Here is a 26,326-nt window from a genome sequence, read left to right on the forward strand (position 1 = left end):
GTTTTCTGCATTTCCTGAATTTGAATGTTGGCCCTCTAGCTAGGTTGGGAAGTTCTCATGCATGATATAATGAAATATGTTTTCCAAGTTCTTTCCATTTTCCCCATCTCTTTCAGGGATGCCAATGAGTTGCAGATTCAATCTCTTGATAATCCTATATTTATCGGAAGTTTTGTTTGTTCCTTTTCATTCTTTTTTCTTTATTCTTGTCTGTCTTATTTCAAAAAGCCAGTCTTCAAGCTCTGAGATTCTTTCCTCAGCTTGGTCCATTCTGCTGTTAATACTTCTAGAGTGTTTTTCAGCTCTATCAGATTGGTTATGTTCTTTTCTATACTGGCTATTTTGTCTGTCAGCTCCTGTATTGTTTTACTGTGATTCTTAGCTTCCTTAGATTGTGTTTCAATGTTCTTCTGAATCTCAATGATCTTCATTCCTATTCATATTCTGAATTCTATTTCTGTCATTTCAGCCATCTTAGCCCAGTTGAGAACCCTTGTTGGAGAACTGTTGCAATTGTTTGGAGGAAAGAAGACACTCTGGCTTTCTGAGTTGTCAGAGTTCTTGCACTGGTTCTTTCTCATCTTTGTGGGCTAATGTTCCTTCAATATTTGAAGTTGCTATCCTTTGGATGGGTTTTTTTCCCTTTTATACTACTTAATGACTTTGGGGGTTTGATTGTGATGTAAGGTGGGTTCAGTACAAGCTTCATTACTGGAAGATTTTAGGAAACCAAGGCTCAGCTCAGGACTTCTATAATGTGTGGTTTCACTCTGGAAACTGATATCAAGCTTGGCTTTGAAATCTGGCTTGAGGTTAGGAATCTGCTGCACTGGAGGGGTCAAGGTGCTCTGGGACTGCTGGTCACAACACTCTGCTGGGTGGTGCCAACCAAAGTACTTCATATGGTGGTGGCAGCGGGATCTGTCCTTGTTTTCATGTGCCAATGGCAGCAGCAACGCAGTGGGGAGCACGCTTGTTGCTGGGGCAGGGTGCTAGTGGGTACTGAGGTGCCAGCCTCCATTCAAGCATTTGAAGTATGGCTGGGGGGACACTCCCTCCTAATAATGACTATGCTCACATTTGCACAATGGTGGTGTTAGCACGGGGGCAGGGTACTGGTGGGGGCAGGACTGTGTGTATCCACTGCACACATTGATGCCAGCAGCAGTGGCTGCTCAGGGCTAGGAGCAAGTCCACTGTTTTCCATGCCTAGTTTTACGCCAGTGCCCCTGGTGCAGGGGCAAGGCACAGGTGAGGGAAGGAGCCCACCAACATTTTGAAAACAATGGCACTATGGCAGGGGGAGGCAAGGGCAAGGACACTCATGCATGCAGGTGTGGCATGGCACGGTGCATGCACACACACACATGCCTGCAAAGTGATATAGAGGGTGGCCATCGTGACGTGTGTGCAGGCAAAGTGGCATAGGGAGGCTGCAGTGGAGGAAGGGTGTGGGTGGGCTGCAGCCTGTCAGTGGGGGCTGCTATGCTGGAGCTCTCTGCTGAATAAGTGTGGTCCGCCAGTGCGGGAGCTATGATGTGGGTACCCACAAATTACCTGAGGGCCGCACTGATGCAGGCACAGCCAGGCTGGGGCCCTGGGAGACGCTAGCCAACTGAGAGGTGCTCAGGTCTGACCCAGCTCTATCTCATGGGCCAGACCACCTTGCAGAGTTCAGGTCAGACAGTTCCTCTAGGGGCTAAAGTCTCCTACTGGAGCAAGTGAAGCCTAGCAGGAGGGGCATCTCTGGCCATGCTCCACTACGGATGCTCCCACACCAAACCCTCTGGGCTCCACCCTGGCCAGAGTTCTGCCCCTACTACTTCTCTAAGCAGCTTTCCCTGTCAACATAAGTGTCTGTGGTGGTTGAGGGATCTCTTCCTGCCAGGATTTGTGGGGCCTGTGGCAAGAGCAGATTGTTCCTTGTCTGTTCAACTCACCCTCTCTGCAGGAGTTGTTGAAGGTCAGGAATGAATCCTGGTGCATGGTAGCCCCATGCAGAATTCCCAGCTTCTTCCCCCTTCAATCCAGCCTCTATGTCTTCCCTCCATTTGCTCGCAATGTCTTCCCTCTGAAGATCTTCTAGGAGTGCAACCATCTTCCCAATGTCCGGATGTCAGTGGGAAATGTTCTTCTGGCTCCAACTAATTGGCCATCTTGGAGCAGGAGTCTGTGTCTGGCTTCTTTCACCCAACATAATGCTTTCAAGATTCATTCATGTTGCTGTATCAATACTTCATTCTTTATGGTTAAGTAGTATTCCATTATATATAGATACAATGTATGTATATAGATACAATTATTTATCATTCTCCTGTTGATATGTGATTTGTTTCCAATTTTTGGCTTGATGAACAAAGCTTCAATGAACATTCTTGTTTGTCTTTTTTATGGGCACATGCCTTGTTTCTCTTGGGTATATACCTAGGAGCAGAACTGCTGAAACAGAGTAGGCATATGCTTAACTTTATTAGAAACTACTTAAACTTCAGACCCAACCTCTGCACATTATCTGTGCACTATGAGATCCTCATCATTGGAGGGATGATTTGATATTTAAAGATGACTATGCCAGGCCCCTCCTTAAAATTCAATCATGTTCTTTATCATCTTCTTTATAAATAAGGCCCAAGACCCTTAGTTGGCACAGAACACTCCTCTCCCTCATCTCTGATTTCACCATTCATACTATAACAACATCAAATGCTTGTGGTGCTTCCTGCCACTGCTTATTTCCCAAGTCTTTATTCACACTCTCTCCTTTGCTTGGAATACCTTCTGCCCCTCAGTGCAAAGATTAGTAGGAGTACTCATGCTTTCCCATTATCTCTTCCAGAAAACTTTTCCTAACCCTCAGGAAGAAATGGGAAATTCTCATTAGCTAGGTGTGGTGGTGTACACCTGTAGTCCCGCTAGTCAGGAGGCTGGGGTTGGAGGATTACTTGAGCCTAGGAGGTTAAGGCTGCAGTGAGCTGTGATTCCACCACTTCACTCCAGCCTGGGAGACAGAGCAAGACCCTGTCTCAAAAATATTAAAAACATTTTAAAAATTAAAAAAGGAATAGGAAATCCTCCTAGACGTTCTGACAATACCCTGAGCAACTCTTTATTGTTGTTTATATATTTTTCTCAGATTATAAGTGTTTACTAAAGTAAATCTGGGAACTACTTAAAAGCAAAAGCAGAAAGCTATAACTGTCCACAATCCCACTAAAATTGTTCACTCAGAGGCAATCATAATCACTGTTAACATTTTCACATAAAGCCATTTTACTGCCGCCACTGGTCCAAACCCAATCTCTCCTGCTATTATTATATTAAGTCTCCCAGCTAGTCTCCTTGTTTTTGCCTGCATTTACCACAATTCACTGTCAACATGGCTACTACAGCGAACAGGTTAAAACCCAAGTCAGAACATGTCCCTCTTCTCCTCAGAAACATTCAATGGTCCCCATTTCACTTAAAGTAAAATCCAAAGCATTTATAATGGCCTTCAAAACCCCACAGTTCTCTACCACTCCCTCACCAAGGCCAGATATTTGTTTCTCTGACTTCATGGTCTACTTTGTCCTATGTCCTTGCTCATTTTGTTCCAATGACACTGGTCTCCTTGCTGTCCTCAAGCTCATGCTTCTGCCTGAGAGCTTCTGAACTTGCTGTGGTTCCCTGTACATGGAAACTTCTTTTCCAAAATATTTACCTGATTGTTGCCCCAATTCTTTTAGGTCTGTACTCAATTGTCATCCTCTGAGTAAACCTCCCTCCTCATTTATCCTATCAAAAATTTCCCCTATCCCATGTTCTAGCTCCCTTCTCTGCTTTATTCTTCTAATACATACAATATCTGTATACAAATAATTGAACACATTGCATATTTTACTTACCCATCCTGTTTTTTGTCTGCTTCTCCCTCATCCCCCATGATGGGTAGAAATACTGCTGTCTAGCTCCCTAGTATATCCCCAGGACATTAGAACAAGGCTCATCCCATTGTGTAGTTGGATAAGTGAATATCCTCCAGTTTTTTTTCTCCTTGAGCACAAACATAGCTCAGGAAGCTCACAGAGTCCAACTTGTCCAAAGAAATGTATCCTTCCTTTGTACACATAAGGCAATAGATTTATATTAAGTCCTTGAAGGCAGAGGTATTTTACTGGTTTTCACTGATATCTGGGACTTAGAGAATGACCTGGCACATTGTAGGCACTAAATAGAGTCAACCCGCTTTAAGCATTTGGAGAATTCTTTTGAACCTTCTATGAGACCATTGCACATGGCTTAAGTATCTTGGGAGTAGCTTATCAATTTTTTCAGGGTAGATTTATTAGAAATGGCAGAAAGTAATTCACGGCTAAGTTTGGTAAAGGTAGATAATCAAGAAAGGTAAAATGATTTTTGTCGAATAAACAGGACGACAATAAGGCTCATTTTCCTATGCCATTTATAAACTAGCTTTGCTTTCACTTTTTGAGATGCTAGAATTTATCTCTTCTGTTCTATTCCCTTTTTTGTGCATGAGCATGTCACCTACTTTGCTCTGTAGTCTCACTGTAGCACAGGCTCCAGCTCTTGGGCCTGTACCATCATTGGTTTAGTGCATCTGCTATATATTTCTCTCCATTCTATGTCTTGGGGTGCTGAAATATTCATATTTTCCATTAAAAGCCCTTGAAAGAAAAAGATATCATTTTATATATTTAGGTTCAAAACTTAATAGCAACAATCAGGTAGACATTTAATAAAGAGTTTTACAATTTTGATTTGAAGAGTCTATATAAAGTGTATTGTGGCTTTCCTGCAGTGGGAGGGGAATAGTAGTTTTAATGACAATTGAGTTCAAGGTAAACAACTGGCAGAATCTATTTCCAAGGCAGTCTCTGTTCTAAATGTGCTCAGAGGGAAAGATATTTGGAGCATTCTTTCTCAGAAACCAGCGGCCATATCTCTAGATGCCATTAGAAGTTTGCACATAGACAAAATATTCTCCCTTTTCTAACCAAGAATTGATTTTTAAAAACTCATAATTGTATATATTCTATATTTGAAATTCTAAATTTCTATTTTTCTCTCATACCATTTAACTTTTTCTAATGAGTCACAATTATTGGACTCCTGGTTCCCATGCACTGTAAAGGAGCCATCTAGTCTCAGGGCTTCCTTTTATTGGTGCTATTTCTACAACACTATTTCTTCTATTCTTTTGTAGCTGATTTCTAGTTACCGTAACAACAGCCACACAGCTTACTCCATGGACAGCAAGTGTACATATATGTCACTCAATTTTCCATTCTCTCTATTAGAGTCTCCAGACTTTGTTTTTAAACATCATTTAGCACATTCCTCAAAATATAAATCCTGATATACTGATCCAGACTTTGTTTTTAAACACCATTTAGCACATTCCTCAAAATACAAATCCTGACATACTGATTGATTTGCTGACAGGATCCAGTACCTTGTGTTCTTCACTTCCATGTGAAGATTAAAATATCCAGTTTTTTAAATCTTGCTCTGTCTTGAGATGATCTTTAATAAACCCTGATCTACAGCCAGGCAGATATTTTACATTGCTTTGTAAATGTAAAAGTAGAGAAAATAATCCCCAGTTTATGAATAAATGCTCTGGTGCTGACAGAAACACCTCCAGTCACTAGAAGTCTGTGTCCAGAGACCCTCAATGATTGTGACTCCAAAGACACCAGCCACAGGCCTTATAGTTGAGCTGTTTCTCCAAGTACCATGTTTTCAGATAAACACAAATTAGTTAAAATTTCCCCAGCTAAATATATTTTAACGACAACAAAACTTTTTAAAAGAAGTGCAAGAAAGGTAGCGAACTTCAAGCTTGTATTTTCTTTGATTCCTTCATATTTTCCTTTATCCCCAACTCTGGAAAAGCTTTAGTGGTACTTTGCAAATTTGAGATTTAGCCAAGTGGATGCTGGGATCGGAGGGGAAGTGACTGTCTGTTTAAATCATGCTTTCTGTGAGCCTGGCTTTGAGGCAGGAGTAGAAATGGGAGAAAGCCTAAAATGCCTTAATCTGAATTCAGCTGGATTCTACACGAAGCCTTTTTTGCAACTATAGATTTAATGTTGGAACTCCATCTTGAGAGTTTATAATAAGTCATTTGTTCATTTGATAAATGTTACCAGCTCATAGCAGGCTCTGTAACATTTTTGCTTACATTAGCAATATTCTAAGGAAAAGGAACAGAGGGAGGAATTAGTGTGTACATATTATGGCTATTTTCTAGTTTTCACGGTAAGTTGAAAAACATCTTCAAAAGTTTACCACCACTTTATTCATAATGGAGTATCATTCTACCCCAAGTTATCTATTTTCCTTTTCAGCACCCTGATGATCTCTACTGCCTTGCAATTTTCTAAGAAAGACTAAGCTGGGTGTGGTAGCTCATGCCTATAATCCCAGTATTTTGGGAGGCAGAGGTGGGAGAATCACTTGAGGCCAAGAGTTTGAGATCAGTCTGGGCAACATAGCAAGATGTCATCTCTACAAAAAAAAAAAAAAATTTTTTTTTAATTAGCCGGGTGTGGTGGCATGCACCTGTAGTCCAAGCTATTTGGCAGGCTGAGGCAGGAGAATCACTTGAGCCCAGGAAATTGAGGCTGCAGTGAGCCATGATTGTGCCATTGTACTCCAGCCTGAGCAACAGAGCAAGATCCTATCTCAAAAAAAAGATTAATTAAATTTAGCTATTGCTTTGTTGAAGTAACTAATTTTTCTGGTTATCCCATAACTTTGGATTTTATCCTGGACCTTGTAAATGTTACGTTGTAGGGAATCTGAATTCTGTTATATTCTGAAGAGAATTAGTATTTTTGTTTTAATGGGGAATTAACTTGATTAGACTTAATCTATAATCTCCGTTTCTCCCGTGGTGGGTCAAATCACAGTTTTCTTTTAGCCTTAGTTGCTAGCTGCTTTGCGTCTGCCTTGGATATGCATGGTTCAGAGGTGAGCCAGTGACATGGGTAGAGCTCATCCACAGAATTTGAGATTCCCATTTCCTGCTCTCTTCTCTCCAGAACTCCCTCTGGTGGCCATACTTGCCCCAACTTCCATCTCTTGGTTCCTCAGGCTAAAAATATGGCAGGCTTTCTAATGGAGTTTTAGACACTCTATACTATGCTAGGACTACAGCTCACTTTCAGATCAAAACCACAAAAACAGAAAATTCACCTCATGTTGATCTTTTTCTCCAACTTTTTACTGCCTTACAATATCTGCCTGCTTTATTCATTTGGCAACACTGTCAGGTAGTTTTTGGATTTTGCCCAGTGTTAACTGTAGGAGGGCCAGACTGTCAGGGGCTTACTCCACCATACCAGAAACAAAATAAGCACAGCTTTACCTTTAGAAGATAGCCAGAATCCAAGCCCATCGTCTGTCATCTGGTCACTGCAAAGGTTTTCTTTCTTTATCTAGTTTTTTTATTTATCCTTAAGTAAATAAGGGTGACACGGCTGCCAGGAATTTGATCCCTTGGCTCCACCTCATTAATTTGGAAATCATTTAGAGATCAAAGGATGAGAGGATGGGAGAAATTAAGTCTCTTCCCTGGAAGGTAGCCCCACAGTAGGTGTATCTTCTCAGTAAGGCCTACCCTGACAATCTTATTTAGCATAGCAAATCTCCCTTATACTTTACTTTTTCTATTCCATAACACTTATCCCTTCGAATATGATACAATTTCCTTATTTCTATTTACTGTCTGTCCCTATTATGTAAGCTTCATGAGAACATGGATTTTTGTGTGTTTTATCCACTGCCATATTACTAGAGCCTGTAGCAGCACAGGCACATAGCAGGTGTAAAAATAAACATTTGGTGCATAAATAAATGACTTTCTCAAACACTGTAACTTCTACCTCTGATCTCACTTAATTCTCCATATTCCTCTCCTCGCAGAGGATTTTTTTGATATGTGAGATGCATCAGTCATTCTGCTCTACCTTGTCCTACGTATTATGTTTTAAGCAGAGAAGAAGTCAAATTTCTTGTAAACAATGTGAAACTTTCTAAAGAACCTGATCTTTTCTTTCACTGTTTTTATCCAGACTCTGTAGGATGATACATTAAAAATTTTCCACAGCCTAACAGCTAGACTCAGAACATAATGAAGGATGGCATATACAGAACAGCAGTTTCTGATCTTACTTTCAGATGAAAAAGGCAGGTTTAACCATAGGCCAAAGTATATATCTAAAGTAAAAGTTTCACTGTGTCCATCTCTCAAAAGACTTTCACTTTAATGCTTCCAAGTAAGAGCTGATGTGTTGGGCATATATGTAGAAGCATGTCAAGACAGCCTGACCACTAGTATGAAATATATTTAGCTTTAAACCCTATTTGAATTCATTCTGTCTATATTTTCAGTTTTGAGTTATGTAACAAAATATACTGATGAAAAACTTAGCAGGGCAACAGGATTATAAAGTTTCACTTAAACATCCATTTGTTGGCCTCCTCATCCATAGGGCACAGAAATCATTAGCTTTCTTTGTGGATGTGTGAGAAAGAGAAAGAAAAAGAGAGAATACTCTTAATTTCTCTAGCCCCTCATAATTTTTAGGGAAGATATGTATACTGACAATGACAGACCAGAGAGCAGGGTAGAAAAAGAAAGTGATGTTAACAGTTACCAGAGACAAGGTACCAACTCCTCTCTTATTTCTGCCGGGACTCACAGAAAATCTTTGTGAAAATGTTGGTTAGTGAGCTGGAGTCTATGTCCTGGACCAAGTTAAGACAGGCTAGACTTTACCATGGGGCCTAGGGTTGAAGGACCAAGACTAAATTGCAGGTCTATTAGTGGACTACCTAAATCCTGCAGATAGGCTCTAGCTGCGTTACATACATAACCTCTTTTGCAGAAGGAAACAAAATTGTTTGCTTTAATAAAAAAGTGCTCACCCATCATTTTAAAATGAAATTTATCTCCAGGGTCCCCTAAGATTTTCACAGAGGCAGATTATCTCATTTGGGTAGAATGCGTGACTCTCAGGGAGAGCCCTCTATTTCAATTATAGAAGCAACTGATTTTCAAGAAAAAGTTTATTTTATGCAGGGTATCTTGAATGCTGAAAAAACTCCAAAAGAGTAAGAATGGGACTTTGGGCCAGGCACGGTGGCTCACGCCTATAATCCCAACATTTTGGGAGGCCAAGGCAGGCAGATCATGAGGTCAGGAGTTCAAGATTAGCCTGGCAAACATGGTGAAACCCCATCTCTAATAAAAGTGCAAAAATTAGCTGGGCATGGTGGTGGGCACCTGTAATCCCAGCTGCTCGGGAGGCTGAGGCAGGAGAACAGTTTGAAACCGGAAGGCGGATGTTACAGTGAGCTGAGATCGTGTCACTGCACTCCAGTCTGGGCGAAAGAGCAAAACTCCGATCGGTGGCTGGCAAGATGGTCAAATAGGAACAGATCTGGTCTGCGGCTCCCAGCGAGATCAATGCAGAAGGCAAGTGATTTCTGCATTTCCAATTGAGGTACCCAGCTCATCTCATTGGGGCTGGTTAGACAGTGGGTACAGCCTATGGAGGGTGAGCTGAAGCAGGGTGGGGCGTTGGCTCACCAGCGAAACACAAGGAGTCAGGGAACTCCATCCCCTAGCCAAGGAAAGCCGTGAGGGACTGTGCCATGAGGGACAGTGTACTCTGGCCCAGATACTATGCTTTCCCCACAGTCTTCGCAACTCACAGACCAAGAGATTCCCTCAGGTGCCTACGCCACCAGGGCCCTGGATTTCAAGCACAAAACTAGGCGGCCGTTTGGGCAGACACCAAGCTAGCTGCAGGAGTTTTTTTCATACCCCAGTGGTGCCTGGAGCACCAGTGAGGTGAGACAACCGTCCACTCCCCTGGAAAGGGGGCTGAAGCCAGGAAGCCAGGTGGTCTAGCTCAGCAGATCCCACCCCCATGGAGCCCAGGAAGCTAAGATTGACAGACTTGAAATTCTGGCTACCAGCAGAGCACTCTGAATTCAACCTGGGATGCTGGAGCCTGGTAAGGGGAGGGCCAGCCACCATTACTGAGGCTTGAGTAGGCAGTTTTCCCGTCACAATGTAAACAAAGCCACCTGGAAGTTCGAACTGGGTGGAGCCCACTGCAGCTCCACAAAGCCTCTGTAGCCAGACTGCCTCTCTAGATTCCTCCACTCTGGGAAGGGCATCTCTAAAAGAAACTCAGCAACCCCAGTCAGGGCCTTATAGAACAAACTCCCATCTCCCTGGGACAGAGCACCTAGGGGAAGGGGCGGCTGTGGGCGCAGCTTCAGCAGACTTAAGTGCTCCTGCCTGTGAATCTGAAGAGAGCAACGGATCTCCCAGCGCAGCGCTTGAGCTCTGCTGAGCGACAGACTGTCTCCTCAAGTGGGTCCCTGACCCCTGTGCCTCCTGACTGGGAGACACCTCCCAGCAGGGGTCGACAGACACCTCATACAGGAGAGCTCTGGCTGGCATCTGGTGGGTGCCCCTCTGGGATGAAGTTTCCAGAGGAAGGAACATTGCTGTTCTGCAGCTTCTGCTGGTGATACCCAGGCAAACAGGGTCTAGAGAGGACCTCCTGCAAACTCCAGCAGACCTGGAAAGCTAACAACCAGAAAGAAATAGCATTAACATCAACAAAAAGGATGTCCACACAGAAACCCTATCCAGAGGTCACCGACATCAAACATCAAAGGTAGATAAATCCACAAAGATGAGGAAAACCCAGTGCAAAAAGGCTGAAAATTCCAAAAACCAGAACGCCTCTTCTCCAAAGGATCACAACTCCTCACCAGCAAGGCAACAAAACTGGACAGAGAATGAGTTTGGTGAATTGACAGAAGTAGGCTTCAGAAGGTGGGTAATAACAAACTCCTCCAAGCTAAAGGAGCATGTTCTAACCCAATGCGAGGAAGCTAAGAACCTTGAAAAAAGGTTAGAGGAATTGCTAACTACAATAACCAGTTTAGAGAAGAACATAAATGACCTGATGGGCCAGAAAAACACAGCACAGCTTCACTTCGTGAAGCATACACAAGTACCAATAGCCGAACTGAGCAAGTGGAAGAAAGGATATCAGAGATTGAAGATCAACTTAATGAAATAAAGTGTGAAGAAAAGATTAGAGAAAAAAAAAAGAGAAAAAGAATGAACAAAGCCTCCAAGAAATATAGGACTATGTGAAAAGACCAAACCTATGTTTGATTGCTGTACCTGAAAGTCACGGGGAGAATGGAACCAAGTTGGAAAACACTCTTCAGGATATTATGCAGGAGAACTTTCCCAACCTAGTAAGAAAGGCCAACATTCAAATTCAGGAAATATAGAGAACACCACAAAGATACTCCCCGAGAAGAGCAACTCCAAGACACAAGAGCAACCCCAAGACACATAATCGTCAGATTCACCAAGGTTGAAATGAAGAAAAAAATGTTAAAGGCAGCCAGAGAGAAAGGTCGGGTTACCCACAAAGGGAAGCCCATCAGACTAACAGTGGATCTCTCTGCAGAAGCTTTACAAGCCAGAGAGAGTGGGGGCCAATAGTCAACATTCTTAAATAATTTTCAACCCAGAATTTCATATCTAGCTAAACTAAGCTTCATAAGCAAAAGAGAAATAAAATCCTTTACAGACAAGCAAATGCTGAGAGAGTTTGTCACCACCAGGCCTGCCTTACAAGGGCTCCTGAAGGAAGCACTAAATATGGAAAGGAAAAACCGGTATCAGCCACTGCAAAAACATACCAAATTGTACAGACCATCGACACTATGAAGAAACTGTATCAACTAATGGGCAAAATAACCAGCTAGCATCATAATGACAGGATCAAATTCACACATAACAATGTTAACCTTAAATGTAAACGGGCTAAATGCTCCAATTAAAAGACACAGACTGGTAAATTGGATAAAGAGTCAAGACCCATCAGGAGACCAATCTCACATGAAAAGACACACATAGGCTCAAAATAAAGGTATGGAGGAATATTTACTAAGCAAATAGAAAGTCAAAAAAAAAAAAAGCAGGAGTTGAAATCCTAGTCTCTGATAAAACAGACTTTAAACCAACAAAGATCAAAAAAGACAAAGAAGGGCATTACATAATGGTAAAGGGATCAATGCAACAAGAAGAGCTAACTATCCTAAATATATATGCACACAATACAGGAGCACCCAGATTCATAAAGCAAGTTCTTAGAGACCTACAAAGAGACTCAGACTCCCACACAATAATAGTGGGAAATATCTAAAATCTATGCCCTAACATCACAATTAAAAGAACTAGTAAAGCAAGACCAAGCAAATTCAAAACCAAGCAGAAGACAAGAAATAACTAAGATCAGGACAGAATTGAAGGAGATAGAGACACGAAAAATTCTTCAAAAAAATCAGTGAATCCAGGAGTTCATTTTTTTGAAAAGATCAACAAAATAGACCTCTAGCCAGACTAATAAAGAAGAAAAGAGAAAAATGAAATAGACACAATAAAAAATGATAAAGGGGATATCGCCACTTATTGCACAAAAATACAAACTACCACCAGAGAATACTATAAACATCTCTACACAAATAAACTAGAAAAATATAGAAAAAATGGATAAATTCCTGGACACATACAACCTCCCAAGACTAAACCCGGAAGAAGTCAAATCCCTGAACAGACCAACAACAAGTTCTGAAATGGAGGCAGTAATTAGTAGCCTACCAATCAAAATAGGCCCAGGACCAGAGAGATTCACAGCCGAATTCTACCACAGGCACAAAGAGGAGCTGGTACCATTCCTTTTGAAACTATTTCAACCAATAGAAAAAGAGGGACTCCTCCCTAACTCATTTTATGAGGCCAGCATCATCCTGATACCAAAACCTGGCAGAGACACACCAAAAAAAGAAAATTTCGGGCCAATATCCCTGATGAACATTGATGCAAAAATCTTCAATAAAATACTGGCAAACCCAACTCCAGCAGCATATCAAAAAGCTTATCCACCATGATCAAGTTGGCTTCATCCCTGGGAGGCAAGGCTGGTTCAACATATGCAAATCAATAAATGTAATCCATCACATAAACAGAACCAATGACAAAAACCACATGATTATCTAAATAGATGCAGAAAAGGCCTTCGATAAAATTAAACACGGCTTCATGCTAAAAACTCTGAACAAACTAGGTATTGATGTAACATATCTCAAAATAGTAAGAGCTATTTATGACAAACCCACAGCCAGTATCATACTCAATGGGCAAAAGCTGGAAGCATTCCCTTTGAAAACTGGCACAAGACAAGGATGCCCTGTCACCACTCCTATTCAACATAGTATTAGAAGTTCTGGCCAGGGCAATCAGGCAAGTGAAAGAAATAAAGGAAAGAGAGGAAGTCAAATTGTCTCTGTTTGCAGATGACATGATTGTAAATTTAGAAAACTCCATCGTTTCAGCCCAAAATCTCCTTAAGCTGTTAAGTAACTTCAGCAAAGTCTCAGGATACAAAATCAACGTGCAAACATCACAAGAATTTCTATACACCAATAATAGATGAGCAGAGAGCAACATTATGAGTGAACTCCAATTCACAATTGCTACAAAGACAATAAAATACCTAGGAATACAACTTACAAGGGATGTGAAGGACCCCTGCATGGAGAACTACAAACCACTGCTCAAAGAAATCAGAGAGAACACAAACAAATGGAAAAACATTCCATGCTCATGGATAGGAAGAATCAATGTAATGAAAATGGCCATACTGCCTGAAGTAATTTATAGATTCAATGCTATCCCCATCAAGCTACTACTGACTTTCTTCACAGAATTAAAAAAAACTATTTTAAATTTCATATGGAACCCAAAAAGAGCCTGCATAGCCAAGACAATCCTAAGCAAAAAGAACCAAGCCAGAGGCATCATGCTATCTGACTTCAAACTATACTACAAGGCTACGGTAACCAAAACATCGTGTTACTGGTACCAAAACGGATATATAGACCAATGGAACAGAAGAGAGGCCTCAGAAATAACATCACATGTCTACAACCATCTGATCTTTGACAAACAACACAAACAAGCAATGGGGAAATGATTCCCTATTTAGTAAATGGTGTCGAGAAAACTTGCTAGCCATATGCAGAAAACTGCAACTGAACCCATTCCTTACACCTTATACAAAAATTAACTCAAGATGGATTAAATTGCTGCCTGTTCTTTCCTCTGGAAGCTTTGTCCCAGAGGGGCAACTGCCAGATGCCAGCCAGAGCTCTCTTGTATAAGGTGTCTGTAGGCCCTTACTGGGAGGTGTCTCCCAGTCAGGATATATGGGGGTCAGGGACCCACTCGAGGAGGCAGTCTGACCCTTAGCAGAGCTCAAATGCTGTACTAGGAGGTCCGCTGCTCTCTTCAGAGCCGTCAGGCAGGGACATTAAAGTCTGCTGAAGCTGCGCCCACAGCTGGTCCTTCCCCCAGGTGCTCTGTCCCAGGGAGATGGGGGTTTTATCTATAAGTCCCTGACTGGGGCTGCTGCCTTTTTTTCAGAGATGCCCTGCCCAGAGAGGAGAAATCTGGCAGTCTGGCCACAGCAGCCTTACTGAGCTGCAGTGGGCTCCGCCCAGTTCAAACTTCCCAGCGGCTTTGTTTACACCGTGAGCATAAAACCACCTACTCAAGCCTCAGTAATGGCAGACGTCCTTCCCCCAACCAAGTTCGAGCATCCCAGGTCGATCTCAGTCTGCTGCTGTGCTGGCAGTGAGAATTTCAAGCCAGTGAATCTTTTAGTTTACTGGGCTCCATGGGGGTGGGACCTGCTGAGCCAGACCACTTGGCTCCCTGGCCTCAGCACCACTTTCCAGGGGAGTGAACAGTTCTGTCTCACTGGCGTTCCAGGTGCCAATGGGTTATGGAGAAAAAAAAACTGCAGCTAGTTCGGTGCCTGCTCAAATGGCTACCCAGTTTTGTGCTTGAAACTCAGGTCTCTCATGGGTTAGGCACCAGAGGGAATCTCCTGGTCTGCGCGTTGCAAAGACCATGGGACAAGCGCAGTATCTGGGCTGGAGTGCACAGTTCGTCAGGCTCAGTACCTCATGGCTCCCCTTGAGTAGGGGAGAAAATTCCCCAACCCCTTGCACTTCCCAGGTGAGGCAATGCCCCACCCTGCTTTGGCTTGCCCTCCATGGGCTGCACCCACTGTCCAACCAGTCCCAATGAGATGAACCAGGTACTTCAGTTGAAATGCAGAAATCACCCACCTTCTGCATCAATCTTGCTGGGAGCTGCAGACCAGAGCTCTTCCTATTCGGCCACCTTGCCAACAATCCATCTTTTTTTTTTTTTTTTGAGACCCAGTCTCACATTGTCAGCTGGGCTATAGTGCAGTGGCGTGATCCCGGCTCAGTGCAACCTCTGCCTCCTGGGTTGAAGCGATTTTCCTGCCTCAGCCTCCTGAATAGCTGGGCTTACAGGAGCCCGCCACCACACCCAGCTAATTTTTTGTATTTTTGGCAGAGATGGGGTTTCACTATGTTGTTCAGGCTGGTCTCAAACTCCTGACTTTGTGATTTGCCCTCCTCGGCCTCCCAAAGTGCTGGGATTACAGTCATGAGCCATTGCTCCTGGGCCACAATAATGGAATAGTTTTATCTGTTTCATATATTGGACTTTTTCATAAAATTTAGCTTGAAGAATGGATCTTTACACACACATACATACTCTCACACACACAAATAAAGTTTACAAACATCTGGATAGTAGGAAAAGAAGAGCAGCCAGAATCCATATCCACACAGCCCTGGCCTGTAGTCTTGCTTATGTGCAACAGTTTTAGCTTTCATCAATACCACTACTACCTTCTCTACAATAACTTTCCCAAGGGCACATACTAGGAGCCATTGGTGATAAGGAAAATTCACATGTCCTGATCAATGGGTGCATCATTTTATCCCTATGCCAAAGTAAAGCATAGTGTATTAATATTTTCGTCAAGATCAGAGGCACTGTGGGGCATGCAAATTAACTGTTTTTCTTTTGCATTCTGTTATAACTTCCATTTCTAATTTTCCCACATGTAATATATAATTGGAAAAGTGAAAGATCTGCTTTCGAATTCAAAGTACTAAAGCAAGTAAAAGCCATAAAGCATTCCTAACACAAGAAGTTCCCAAGCAATATAAAAGAAACTCAGAAGATGTTCTCCTTTCATGGGCTGCCCAGACAAGACACCATCAGCCCCCTTCTTCTGCAAACCCTCTCTTCCACATGCAGCAAGCCAAGGCCCAGGGCTTCCTGCACTCTGGAGCTGTGTGTCTCTGCTGCATTTGCTTGGTTCTATGTTTCTCCTATGCCTTTTCTGTGGTATTAAATAGACGCATCCTTTTCTCTCTGTGAGGTGGTGATAGCCAAGACTCGATTTTGAGCTTCTATGTGGAAAAAGTCATAAAAAAGGCAGCCACCCATGGTATGGTTTACATGACTTAAGGGCACACGGAGAATTGGGGCCAAAACTCCTAGCTAATGAGATGAGGTTACTTTATCTTGTTTTGCCTCTTCTGTGCATCTGTCTTCTCTGATGGCCAGAGATGCCTATGACCCATACCATCCTAACATAGAACCTTACCAGAATTTCCAGTGACTCTCACCTGATCTGCTTGCCTTCCCTCATGTCATATAAGGAAAAGAAGACATCGGTGTCTTCCCCAATAGTATTGTAAGTGAAACTCTTCAGGCTGAGGAAGAAGTGATGTGGCACTGGCATCCGACATGTTTCCCCATGACGTGGGCGCATTGTATCTACCTAATGAGGAAGAAAAAAACCCAGTGATTTTTATTTTAGTTATTTTTTATATTGATCATTAAAAGGTGGAAACTAAATTACAAACTCTTTTCACACTACTGAAGGAGATTATTTGAGAAACTGAAGATGTTTTCTCTGCTTGTAGGGGATGCTGCATCAACAGACTTGGGTTGAGGTGGGCAAGCAAGCAGCTGGGAGGACTAAACAGTGAAAGAAATATAGGGACAGTAATTCCAACTTACAAGTGAACTAAAAATCTCCACCAGGTGACAGATATCTTAATTCTCCAGGAAACCATTTTCTTTTTTCTTTTTGAGACAGAGTCTCACTCTGTCACCCAGACTGGAGTGCAGTAGCATGATCTCGGCTCACTGCACTCTTACTCCCGGGTTCAAGCAATTCTCCTCCCTCAGCCTCCTGAGTAGCTGGGATTACAGGCACCTACCATCGTGCCCAGCTAATTTTTGTATTTTTAGTAGAGACAGGTTTCACCATGTTGACCAGGCTGGTCTCAAACTCCTAACTTCAGGTGATCCGCCTGCCTCGGCCTCCCAATGTGCTGGGATTACAGGCATGAGCCACCGCGCCCAGCCCAGAAAACCATTTTCAAAGTCATTTTAAAGAAATGCCATTATGACCCCAATGTGCTTAATTTACACTGTTACCTCGTAATAGTTACCATTCCAAATAACATTTTTATTTTCTCCCAGACTGATTCACTTTAGTTTCAGTCTGCTTTAATTGTGCTTATGCAAATTTGCACAGTAGAAGTAGAGTCTGGCCAAAACTGTTTAGAGGTCAAGCCTCCTCAGGTAAAGACACCACACAATCAAGAAGTCAGTGGTGTCTGTCATTTCCTGGTATGTTCATATGTTGTAATCTCTTAACAGAAAAAGTTAGGGGAAAGGCTGGAAGACCCAGGAAAGCCACTTACCTGGGATGTGCTTTGCTGTACACTTTGCCGGCTAGATAAATGCTATGGAAAGAAGGAAAGAAAAATAAACTCTACCGGGAAAGAAACTAAATTTTATTAAGAACTTTCTATATGCTGGGCAGTCTGCTATGCCTTTTATATTCATGATCTCATTTGATTCTGATAACTTTGTAAAATTAAGTGTTATTCATATTTGGTGGAGACAACTAAGGCTTAGAGTAAGGACGTAATTTGCTGAAGGTCACATAGCAAGAAAGTGGCAAAATCCAGATTCAAACCTGAACCCTTTCACATCTGACTAACAGACAAGTCACAAGTGGGTGCCTGGTACTAAATTTTTGCTTTGCCACTGTCGTCTCCATATACTGTACCACTTTCTGAGCTGCCTGATCCAGCTTCTTCAGACTTTCCACAATGATGCCTTTAACAATAAAGGGCTCCCTCCCAAACACTTCCCCATGCTGTTCCTTTACTGCTAGCTGGCTGAAATTAGAAGAAGCAGATTCTAATTCAAGCTATGCCACTCAAAGACTGTGACATTTCAGACAAATCACTTAATCTCTCCAGGAGACATTTTCCTGAACGTAAAATTCAGATAGGAGCCTGTATTACCTTCCTTACAAAGTTATTGTGAAGCTCAAATTACATAATGAGCGTCAGTATGATATAGAAGTTAGGGACCTAAGTGCAGAAGTGAGGACCCTAGGTTTTGAATTTTTAAAAAATGTTTAAATTGATACATAATATTTTAAAATATTTATGAAGTGCATGTGATATTTTGATACATGCATACAATGTATAATTATCAAATCAGGGTATTTAGAATATTCATTGCCTCAAACATTTATCATTTCTTTCTGTTGGGAACATTTCAAATCTTCTCTTCTAGCTACTTTGAAATGTAGAATAAATTACTGTTAACTACACTCACCCCACTGTGCTATCAAACACTAGAACTTATTCCTTCTAACTAGATGTTTGTACTTGCTGAGCAACCTCTCTTCAACCCCACCACCCCACCATTCTCAACCTTTGGTAACCCTCTTCTATTCCCTATCTCCAAGAGATCCACATTTTTTTGTTTTTGTTTTTGTTTTTTAGCTCCTACATATGAGAGAACATGAGATATTTGTATTTCTGTGCCTGGCTTATTTCATTTAACATATTGACCTCTAGTTCCATCCATGTTGCTACAAATGACAGGATTTCATTCTTTTTATGGCAGAATAGTATTCCATTGTGCATATATGCCACATTTTCTTCATCCTTTCATCTGTTAACAAACACTTAGATTAATTCTATATCTTGGCTATTGTGAACAGTGCTGCAATAAACACAAGAGTGCCAGTGTCTCGTTGATATACTGATTTTTCTTTCTTTTTGATAAATATCCAAAGTAGGACTGCTGGATCAAATGGTGGTTCTGTTTTGTTTTTTGGGAAGTCTCATACTGTTTTCCATAGTGGCTGTACTAATTTACATTCCCACCAACAGTGTATAAGAGTTCTAAGTATATCAGTATATCAGTTCTAAGAGATTTTTAGTAGACTCTTTAGGTTTTTCTATATATAAGATTATGTCATCTACAAAGAGGGACAATTTGACTTCTACCTTTCCAATTTAGATGCCTTTTATTTCTGTCTCTTGCTTGATTGCTCTGGCTAGGACTTCAAGTACTATGTTGAATAGGAGAATTAAAAGTGGGTATCTTTGTCTTGTTCCAGTCTTAGAGGAAAGTATTTCAGCTTTTCCTCATTCAGTGTGATGTCAGCTGTGGATGTGTCATATACAGCTTTTATGCTGAGGTATTTTCCTTCTATGTCTAACTTGTTGAGAGTTTTTAACAGGAAAAGATGTTAAATTTTATCAAATGCTTTTTCTGTGCCTATTGAGATGATCATATCGTTTTTGTCCTTCGTTCTGTCAATGTGATGTATCACACTGATTGATTTGCACATGTTGAACCATGCTTGCATCACTGGGATAAATTCCATTTGATTATGGTTTATAATCTTTTTGACATGTTGTTGGATTCAATTTGCTAGTATTTTGCTGAGGATTTTTGTGTCAGTGTTCATTGTGTTCATCAAGGATACTGGCCCATGTTTTTTTTTCTTGTGTCCTTGTCTGACTTAGTATCAGTGTAATGTGTAATGCTGGTCTCGTAGAATGAGTTAGGATGAATTCTCTCTGCCTCAATTTTTTGGAACAGTTTGAGAAGAGCTGGTGTTAGTTCTTCCTTATAAGTTTGGTAGAATTCAGCAGTAGAGCCATACAGTTCTGGGTTTTTCTTTGCTGAAAGACTTTTTATTACTGATTTGATCTCTTTTCTTGTTACTGGTCTATTCAAGCATTTCATTTCTTCCTGATTCAATCTTGGTAGATTGTGTGTGTCCAGGAATTAATCCATTTACTCTAGGTTTTCCAATATGTTTGCATATAATTGTTCATAGTAGTCTCTAATGATTCCTTGTATTTTTTTTTTTTTTTTGAGATGAGTCTCACTCTGTTGCCCGGGCTAGAGTGCAGTGGCAGAATCTTGGCTCGCTGCAACCTCCAACTTCTGGGTGCAGGTGATTCTCCTGCCTCAGCCTCCTGAGTAGCTGGGATTACAGATGTGTGCCACCATGGCCGCCTAATTTTTGTATTTTTAGTAGACATGGGTTTTTGCCACGTTGGCCAGGCTAGTCTTGAACTCCTGACCTCAGGTGATCCACCTGCCTTGGCCTCCCAAAGTGCTGGTACTCCAGGAGTGAGCCACCATGCTGGCTGATCCTGTGTATTTCTGTGACATCAGCCGTAATGTATCCTTTTTTGTTTCTGACTTTATTTGATCTGTTGGGAACACCCTAAAATCTGGCCATAAACTGGCCCCCAAACTGGCCATAAACAAAATCTCTGCAGCACTGTGACATGTTCATGATGGCCATGATGCCCACACTGGAAGGTTGTGGGTTTACTAGAATGAGGGCAAGGAACACCTGGCCCACTCAGAGTGGAAAACCACTTAAAGGCGTTCTTAAATCACAAACAATAGCATGAGGGATCTGTGCCTTAAGGACATGCTCCTGCTGCAGATAACTAGCCAAACCCATCCCTTTATTTTGGCCCATCCCTTTGTTACCCATAAGGAATACTTTTAGTTAATCTATAATCTATAGAAACAATGCTTATCACTGGCTTGCTGTTAATAAATACATGGGTAAATCTCTGTTTGAGGCTCTCAGCTCTGAAGGCTGTGAGACTCCTGATTTCCCAGTCCACACCTCTATATTTCTGTGTGTGTGTCTTTAATTCCTCTAGTGCCACTGGGTTAGGGTCTCCCTGACTGAACCGGTCTCGGCATGGACCTTCTTTTTTCTCGATTAGCCTAGTGGTTTATTGATTTTGTCTTTTCAGAAAACCAGCTTTTTGTTTCGCTGATCCTTTGTATTTTTTTTTTTTCAGCTCTATTTTGTTTAGTTCTGCTCTGATCTTTATTATTTATTTCTACTAACTTTAGGTTTAGTTTGTTTTTCCTTTTTTGGGGTCCTTAAGGCACACCATTAGGTTGTTTATTTGAAATCTTTCCAATTTTTATGTAGGCATTTATTGCTGTAAACTTCCCTCTTAGTACTGCTTTTGCCATATCTCACAGAATTCGGATATGTTGTGTTTCCATTTTCACTTGTTTCAAGCAAGTTTTTAATTTCCTTTTTAATTTGTTCATTGACTCATTGCTCATTCAGGAGCATGCTGTTTAATTTCCATGTGTTTATACAGTTTACAAAGTTCTTCTTTTTATTGATTTCTAGTTTTATTTCCCTGTGGTCTGAGAAGATACTTGACATGATTTTGATTTTTCAAAATTTGTTGAGACTTGTTTGTGGCCTCATGTGCTGTATCCTGGAGTATGTTCCATGTGCTGATGAGAAAAATATGTGCTCTATACTGTTGAATGAATGTTTTGTAATGTCTGTTAAGTACATTTGTTCTATAGCACAGAGTAAGTCTAATGTTTATTGACTTTCCGTCTGGATAATCTGTCCAGTGCTGAAAGTGTAATGCTGAAGTCCCCAACTATTAATGCATTGGGGTCTGTTGAACTCTTTTGCTCTGATAGTATTTGCTTATATATCTGGGTCCTGTGGTATTGGATGCACATATATTTACAACTGCTATATCCTCTTGCTGAATTGATCCCTTTATCATTACCTAATGACCTTCTTCATCTATTTTTATGTTTTTTGATGTAAAATCCATTTTCTCTGATATAAGTATAGCTATTATTGCATGCTTTAGGTTTCTATTTGCATGGAATTTTTTTTTCCATCCCTTCACTTTCAGTCTATGTGTGTCGTTATAGGTAAACTGAGTTTCTTATAGAGAACATATAGTTGGGTCTTGATTTTTTAAAAATTTTATTATTATTATACTTTAAGTTTTAGGGTACATGTGCACAATGTGCAGGTTTGTTACATACGTATACATGTGCCATGTTGGTGTGCTGCACCCATTAACTCGTCATTTAGCATTAGGTATATCTCCTAATGCTAGCCCTCCCCCCTCCCCCCACCCCACAACAGTCCCCGGAGTGTGATGTTCCCCTTGCTGTGTCCATGTGTTCTCATTGTTCAGTTCCCACCTATGAGTGAGAACATGCAGTGTTTGGTTTTTTGTCCTTGCAACAGTTTACTGAGAATGATGATTTCCAGTTTCATCCATGTCCCTACAAAGGACATGAACCCATCATTTTTTATGGCTGCATAGTATTCCATGGTGTATATGTGCCACATTTTCTTTATCCAGTCTATAATTGGTGGACATTTGGGTTGGTTCTAAGTCTTTGCTATTGTGAATAGTGCCACATTTTAAAAATCAATTCAGCCAGTCTATATTTTTTAATTGGAGAATTTAAACAGTTCACATTCAAGGTTGTTAGTAACAGGTAAGGACTCATTCCTGTTGTTTTGTTAATTATTTTGTGATTGTTTAATACATTCTTCATTTCTTTCTTCCTTGTTTGCCTTTAAGATTTGGTGTTTTTTTTTTTATGATGGTAATGTTTAACTCCTTTCTCATTTGTGTATGTACGCTACCAGTAAGCTTTATACTTTTGTGTGTTTTCATGATGGTAGACATTGTCCTTTCACTTCCAGATATAGAAATCCTTTAAACATTTCTTGTTGGACTGGTCTAGTGGTGATGAATTCCCTCAGTTTTGGCTTGTCTAAGAAAGATTTTACGTAACCTCCATTTAAGGATAGCTTTGTTGGGAATAGTATTCCTGGCTGACAATTCCCCTCATGCCCCCACCAATCCTTCATCCCAGAACTATGAATCTGTCATCCCATTCTCTCTTGGTCTAGAAGGTTTCTGCGGAGAAATGTGCTGTTAGTCTGGTGGAGATTCCCTTATATGTGACACGATGCTTTTAACTGTTTTTAGAATTATTTGTCTTTGATTTTTAATAGTTTGATTTCATATATATATATATATATACCTTTAAAATCTTATTAGATTACGTCTATTTGGGGATATTTGAGCTTTCTGTATTTGGATGTCTTTATCTCTTGCAAGACTTGTGAAGTTTTCACTATTATCTCATTAGTAGGTTTTCTATATCTTTGCCCTTGCCTTCTCCTTGTGAAACTGCCAAAATTTGAATATTTATTTGCTTCTGGTATCCTGTATGTCACATAAGCTTTCTTTACTCTTTTTTCTTTTCATCTGATTGATGTCAAAAAACCTGTCTTCAGATTCAGAAACTCTTTTATTTATTTATTTATTTATTTATTTATTTATTTGAGATGGAGTCTCGCTCTGTTGCCCAGGCTGGAGTGCAGTGGTGTGATCTCGGCTCACTGCAACCTTCGCCTCCTGGGTTCAAGTGATTCTCCTGCCTCAGTTTCCCAAGTAGCTGGGCCTACAGGTGCACATCACCATGCCTGGTTAATTTTTTTCTATTTTTAGTAGAGACAAGGTTTCACCATCTTGGTCAGGCTGGTCTCGAACTCTTGGCCTCAGATGATCCACCTGCCTTGGCCTCCTAAAGTGCTGGGATTATAGCCATGAGCCACTGCACTTGGCTGGAAAGCCTTTCTTTTGCTTGATTTCATCTATTGTTGAAGCTCTTGATTGTATTTTTTATTTCATTCACTAAAGCTTCAGTTCCAGAATTTCTGTTTGGTTCCTTTCTATGATGCATATCTCTTTGTTAAACTTCGGCTCATGAATTGCTTTTCTGATTTTTTATTGTTTATCTGTGTTCTCTTGTATCTCACTGAGCTTCTTTAATCTTATTTTGAATTATTTTTCAGGGATTTCATACATTTTCTTTTCTATGGGATCTGTTACTAGAGAATTATTGTCTTTGTTTGGAAGTGTCATATATCCTTGCTTTTTTATGTTTCTTGTGTCCTTACATTGATACGTGGACATCCAGTGTAACAGCTGCTTGTTCTAATTTTATAGATTGGTTTACATAGGGAAAGACTTTTTCCTATAGATGTATATTTAGTGTTAGGTAGGGTGCTTTGGATTTGATTCTAGGTGAGTGCAGTAGCAGACTCTCCATATGATTTCTTCAGCTATAATCAGTGTCAGTGGTGTTTGTGAGTTCTGTAGTGACTTAGACTGCGGTTGTTAGTAGAGGCTGTGGTGAGGCTTAGCTAGGAACAAGAAGGTCAGATGGAATGGTCCTCAGGTCCCCAGGTGGTATATGTGAGACCCCATGGTGGAAGGTCAGTCCTTTGGCCTCCAGGCAGCATGCTTGGGTGCTAGTGATAATGATCAAGTGGGTACTCAGGCCCCGAGGTGGTACACATGGCACTGGCAATGGCAGTAGCAGTGGTGTGCCACCTCTCAGTTCCCTTAGTACACAGGCAACAGCTAGGGCAGTTTCACCAGGCTGATCACCCTAGATGGCACATGGGGACAACAGCTGTGTGTAGGATCGGTCTGTCCTCTGGCCCCCAGGTGGTAAACACAGGTGCTGGTGGCAGGAGGAATGCTAGTCAATACCGAGGTCCTGGAAGGTATGTGTGGGTACTGGTGGTGACAGGTGAGGTGGGTCAATCCTTAGTTCCTTGGACTATGCACTTATGTGCCCATGGCAGTATATGGGGCAGATTGGTCCTCAGGTTCCGGGACAATGCACACAGGTGAACCAGTCCCCCAGGCCTCTTGAATGTGTTGAATGTGTGTGCAGGTATGCAGTGGCTCTGCCACTGGAGGGAGCAGGATTGCTATCAGTGGCAGTAGCCCCAGACATGCAGCTCTCAGGCTCTGGGGAGCACAAGCTTTAGCTTTCTTTGTCATGGGGGCAGTCTCCTAGGTGCACTGCACCACCCATTCCCCAGGGTGTAAGTCACCGTGTGGGCTAAAGCGCTGGAGACCCAGGAACAATGCTGGGTCCAGCATGTATTGTAATGCTGCAGCCCTCTGAATGGACACAGGCGGATGTCAGCAGGGCTCCAGGGATGTGGAGATTCGGGTGTGTTGGACCCAAGGGTAGAAAAATGTAGTCTGGTGGGAGCTAGGCTCTCAAAATGACACCGTGCAGTGGCCGCTTGAATCTCAGAGGTAGTGTGAGGCCCAGCCCAAACTCTCTGGAACAATGCCTTTTCTCCACAATGGGGAGTTCCTTCTAGCTCCAAGATTATCCTGGGTGGGCTGGCTGCTTTGCTTGCCTCTCCTTCCATGACTCTGAAGTTTCTTGTCACTTCTCTGATGAACTCCAGTATTCTGTCTTAGATGCTCTGTTCAATATGTAGTTAATTACTCACTGAGTAGAAGGCAAGTGCCAGGTGCCTCTACTCAGCCATCTTGATGCCACCCTCTGCAACCCTCTAGTTTTGAATTTTTTTTTGTTTTGTTTTGTTTTGTTTTTGAGACAGAGTCTTGCTCTGTCGCCCAGGCTAGATTCCAGTGGTGCGATCTAGGCTCACTGCAAGCTCCGCCTCCCAGGTTCACGCCATTCTCCTGCCTCAGCCTCCCGAGTAGCTGGGACTACAGGTGCCCGCCACCACGCCTGGCTAATTTTTTTTTGTATTTTTAGTAGAGACGGGGTTTCACCGTGTTAGCCAGGATGGTCTCGATCTCCTGACCTCGTGATCTGTCTGCCTTGGCCTCCCAAAGTGCTGGGATTACAGGTGTGGGCCATCATGACTGGCCTAGTTTTGAATCTTGACTCACACTTACATCTGTGTATTCATCATCTGAAAAGTGAGTATAAAATTTTATGCCTAACTCAACCTCACAGAGTTTGAGCAGACTGACTCAGCATATTACCTATCATACCGTAAGTGGCTGATAATTATTATTCACAATTGGTATTTTTATTATTAGTATAATTGTTACTCTTTTTTATAATTAGTTATTACAGAAAGTCATTCACATTTAGAAGTAAACCCTGGCCAGGAATAATGGTGAATTTACAAATGTTCAGTGCCTGGTGTTGGTAAACTCAACAATGAGAGATTTCATCCTGCTTCCTTTTGGACCCTAGAGGTATGGTACCACACTCATTTGTTGAATTGCTCCATATCACATGGGTAAGAAGAATGGTTGTGGCAGTGGAAGTTTCCATTTCTTTTCCAAACACATATATTTAACCCTATAT

The 26,326-nt window shown here is 41.6% G+C and overlaps 1 protein-coding gene across 7 annotated transcripts in view; it reads right to left on the reverse strand.

Annotated features, from left to right (window-relative positions):
- The window catches only part of DOCK3 (dedicator of cytokinesis 3), a 677,098-nt gene that overhangs the window by 273,085 nt on the left and 377,687 nt on the right, over positions 1-26,326 (reverse strand). For all 7 annotated transcript variants that reach the window (XM_055275673.2, XM_055275643.2, XM_055275636.2 and 4 more), the window contains exons 8-9: positions 17,725-17,766; positions 16,636-16,790 (exon numbers count right to left, since the gene is read on the reverse strand). In XM_055275673.2, the coding sequence (XP_055131648.1) occupies positions 16,636-16,790; positions 17,725-17,766 (197 nt within the window). The remainder of the gene's footprint in view (positions 1-16,635; positions 16,791-17,724; positions 17,767-26,326) is intronic.

This window comes from Symphalangus syndactylus, chromosome 1 (genome assembly GCF_028878055.3).
Source record: "Symphalangus syndactylus isolate Jambi chromosome 1, NHGRI_mSymSyn1-v2.1_pri, whole genome shotgun sequence".
In the NCBI taxonomy this organism is placed as follows: domain Eukaryota; kingdom Metazoa; phylum Chordata; class Mammalia; order Primates; family Hylobatidae; genus Symphalangus; species Symphalangus syndactylus.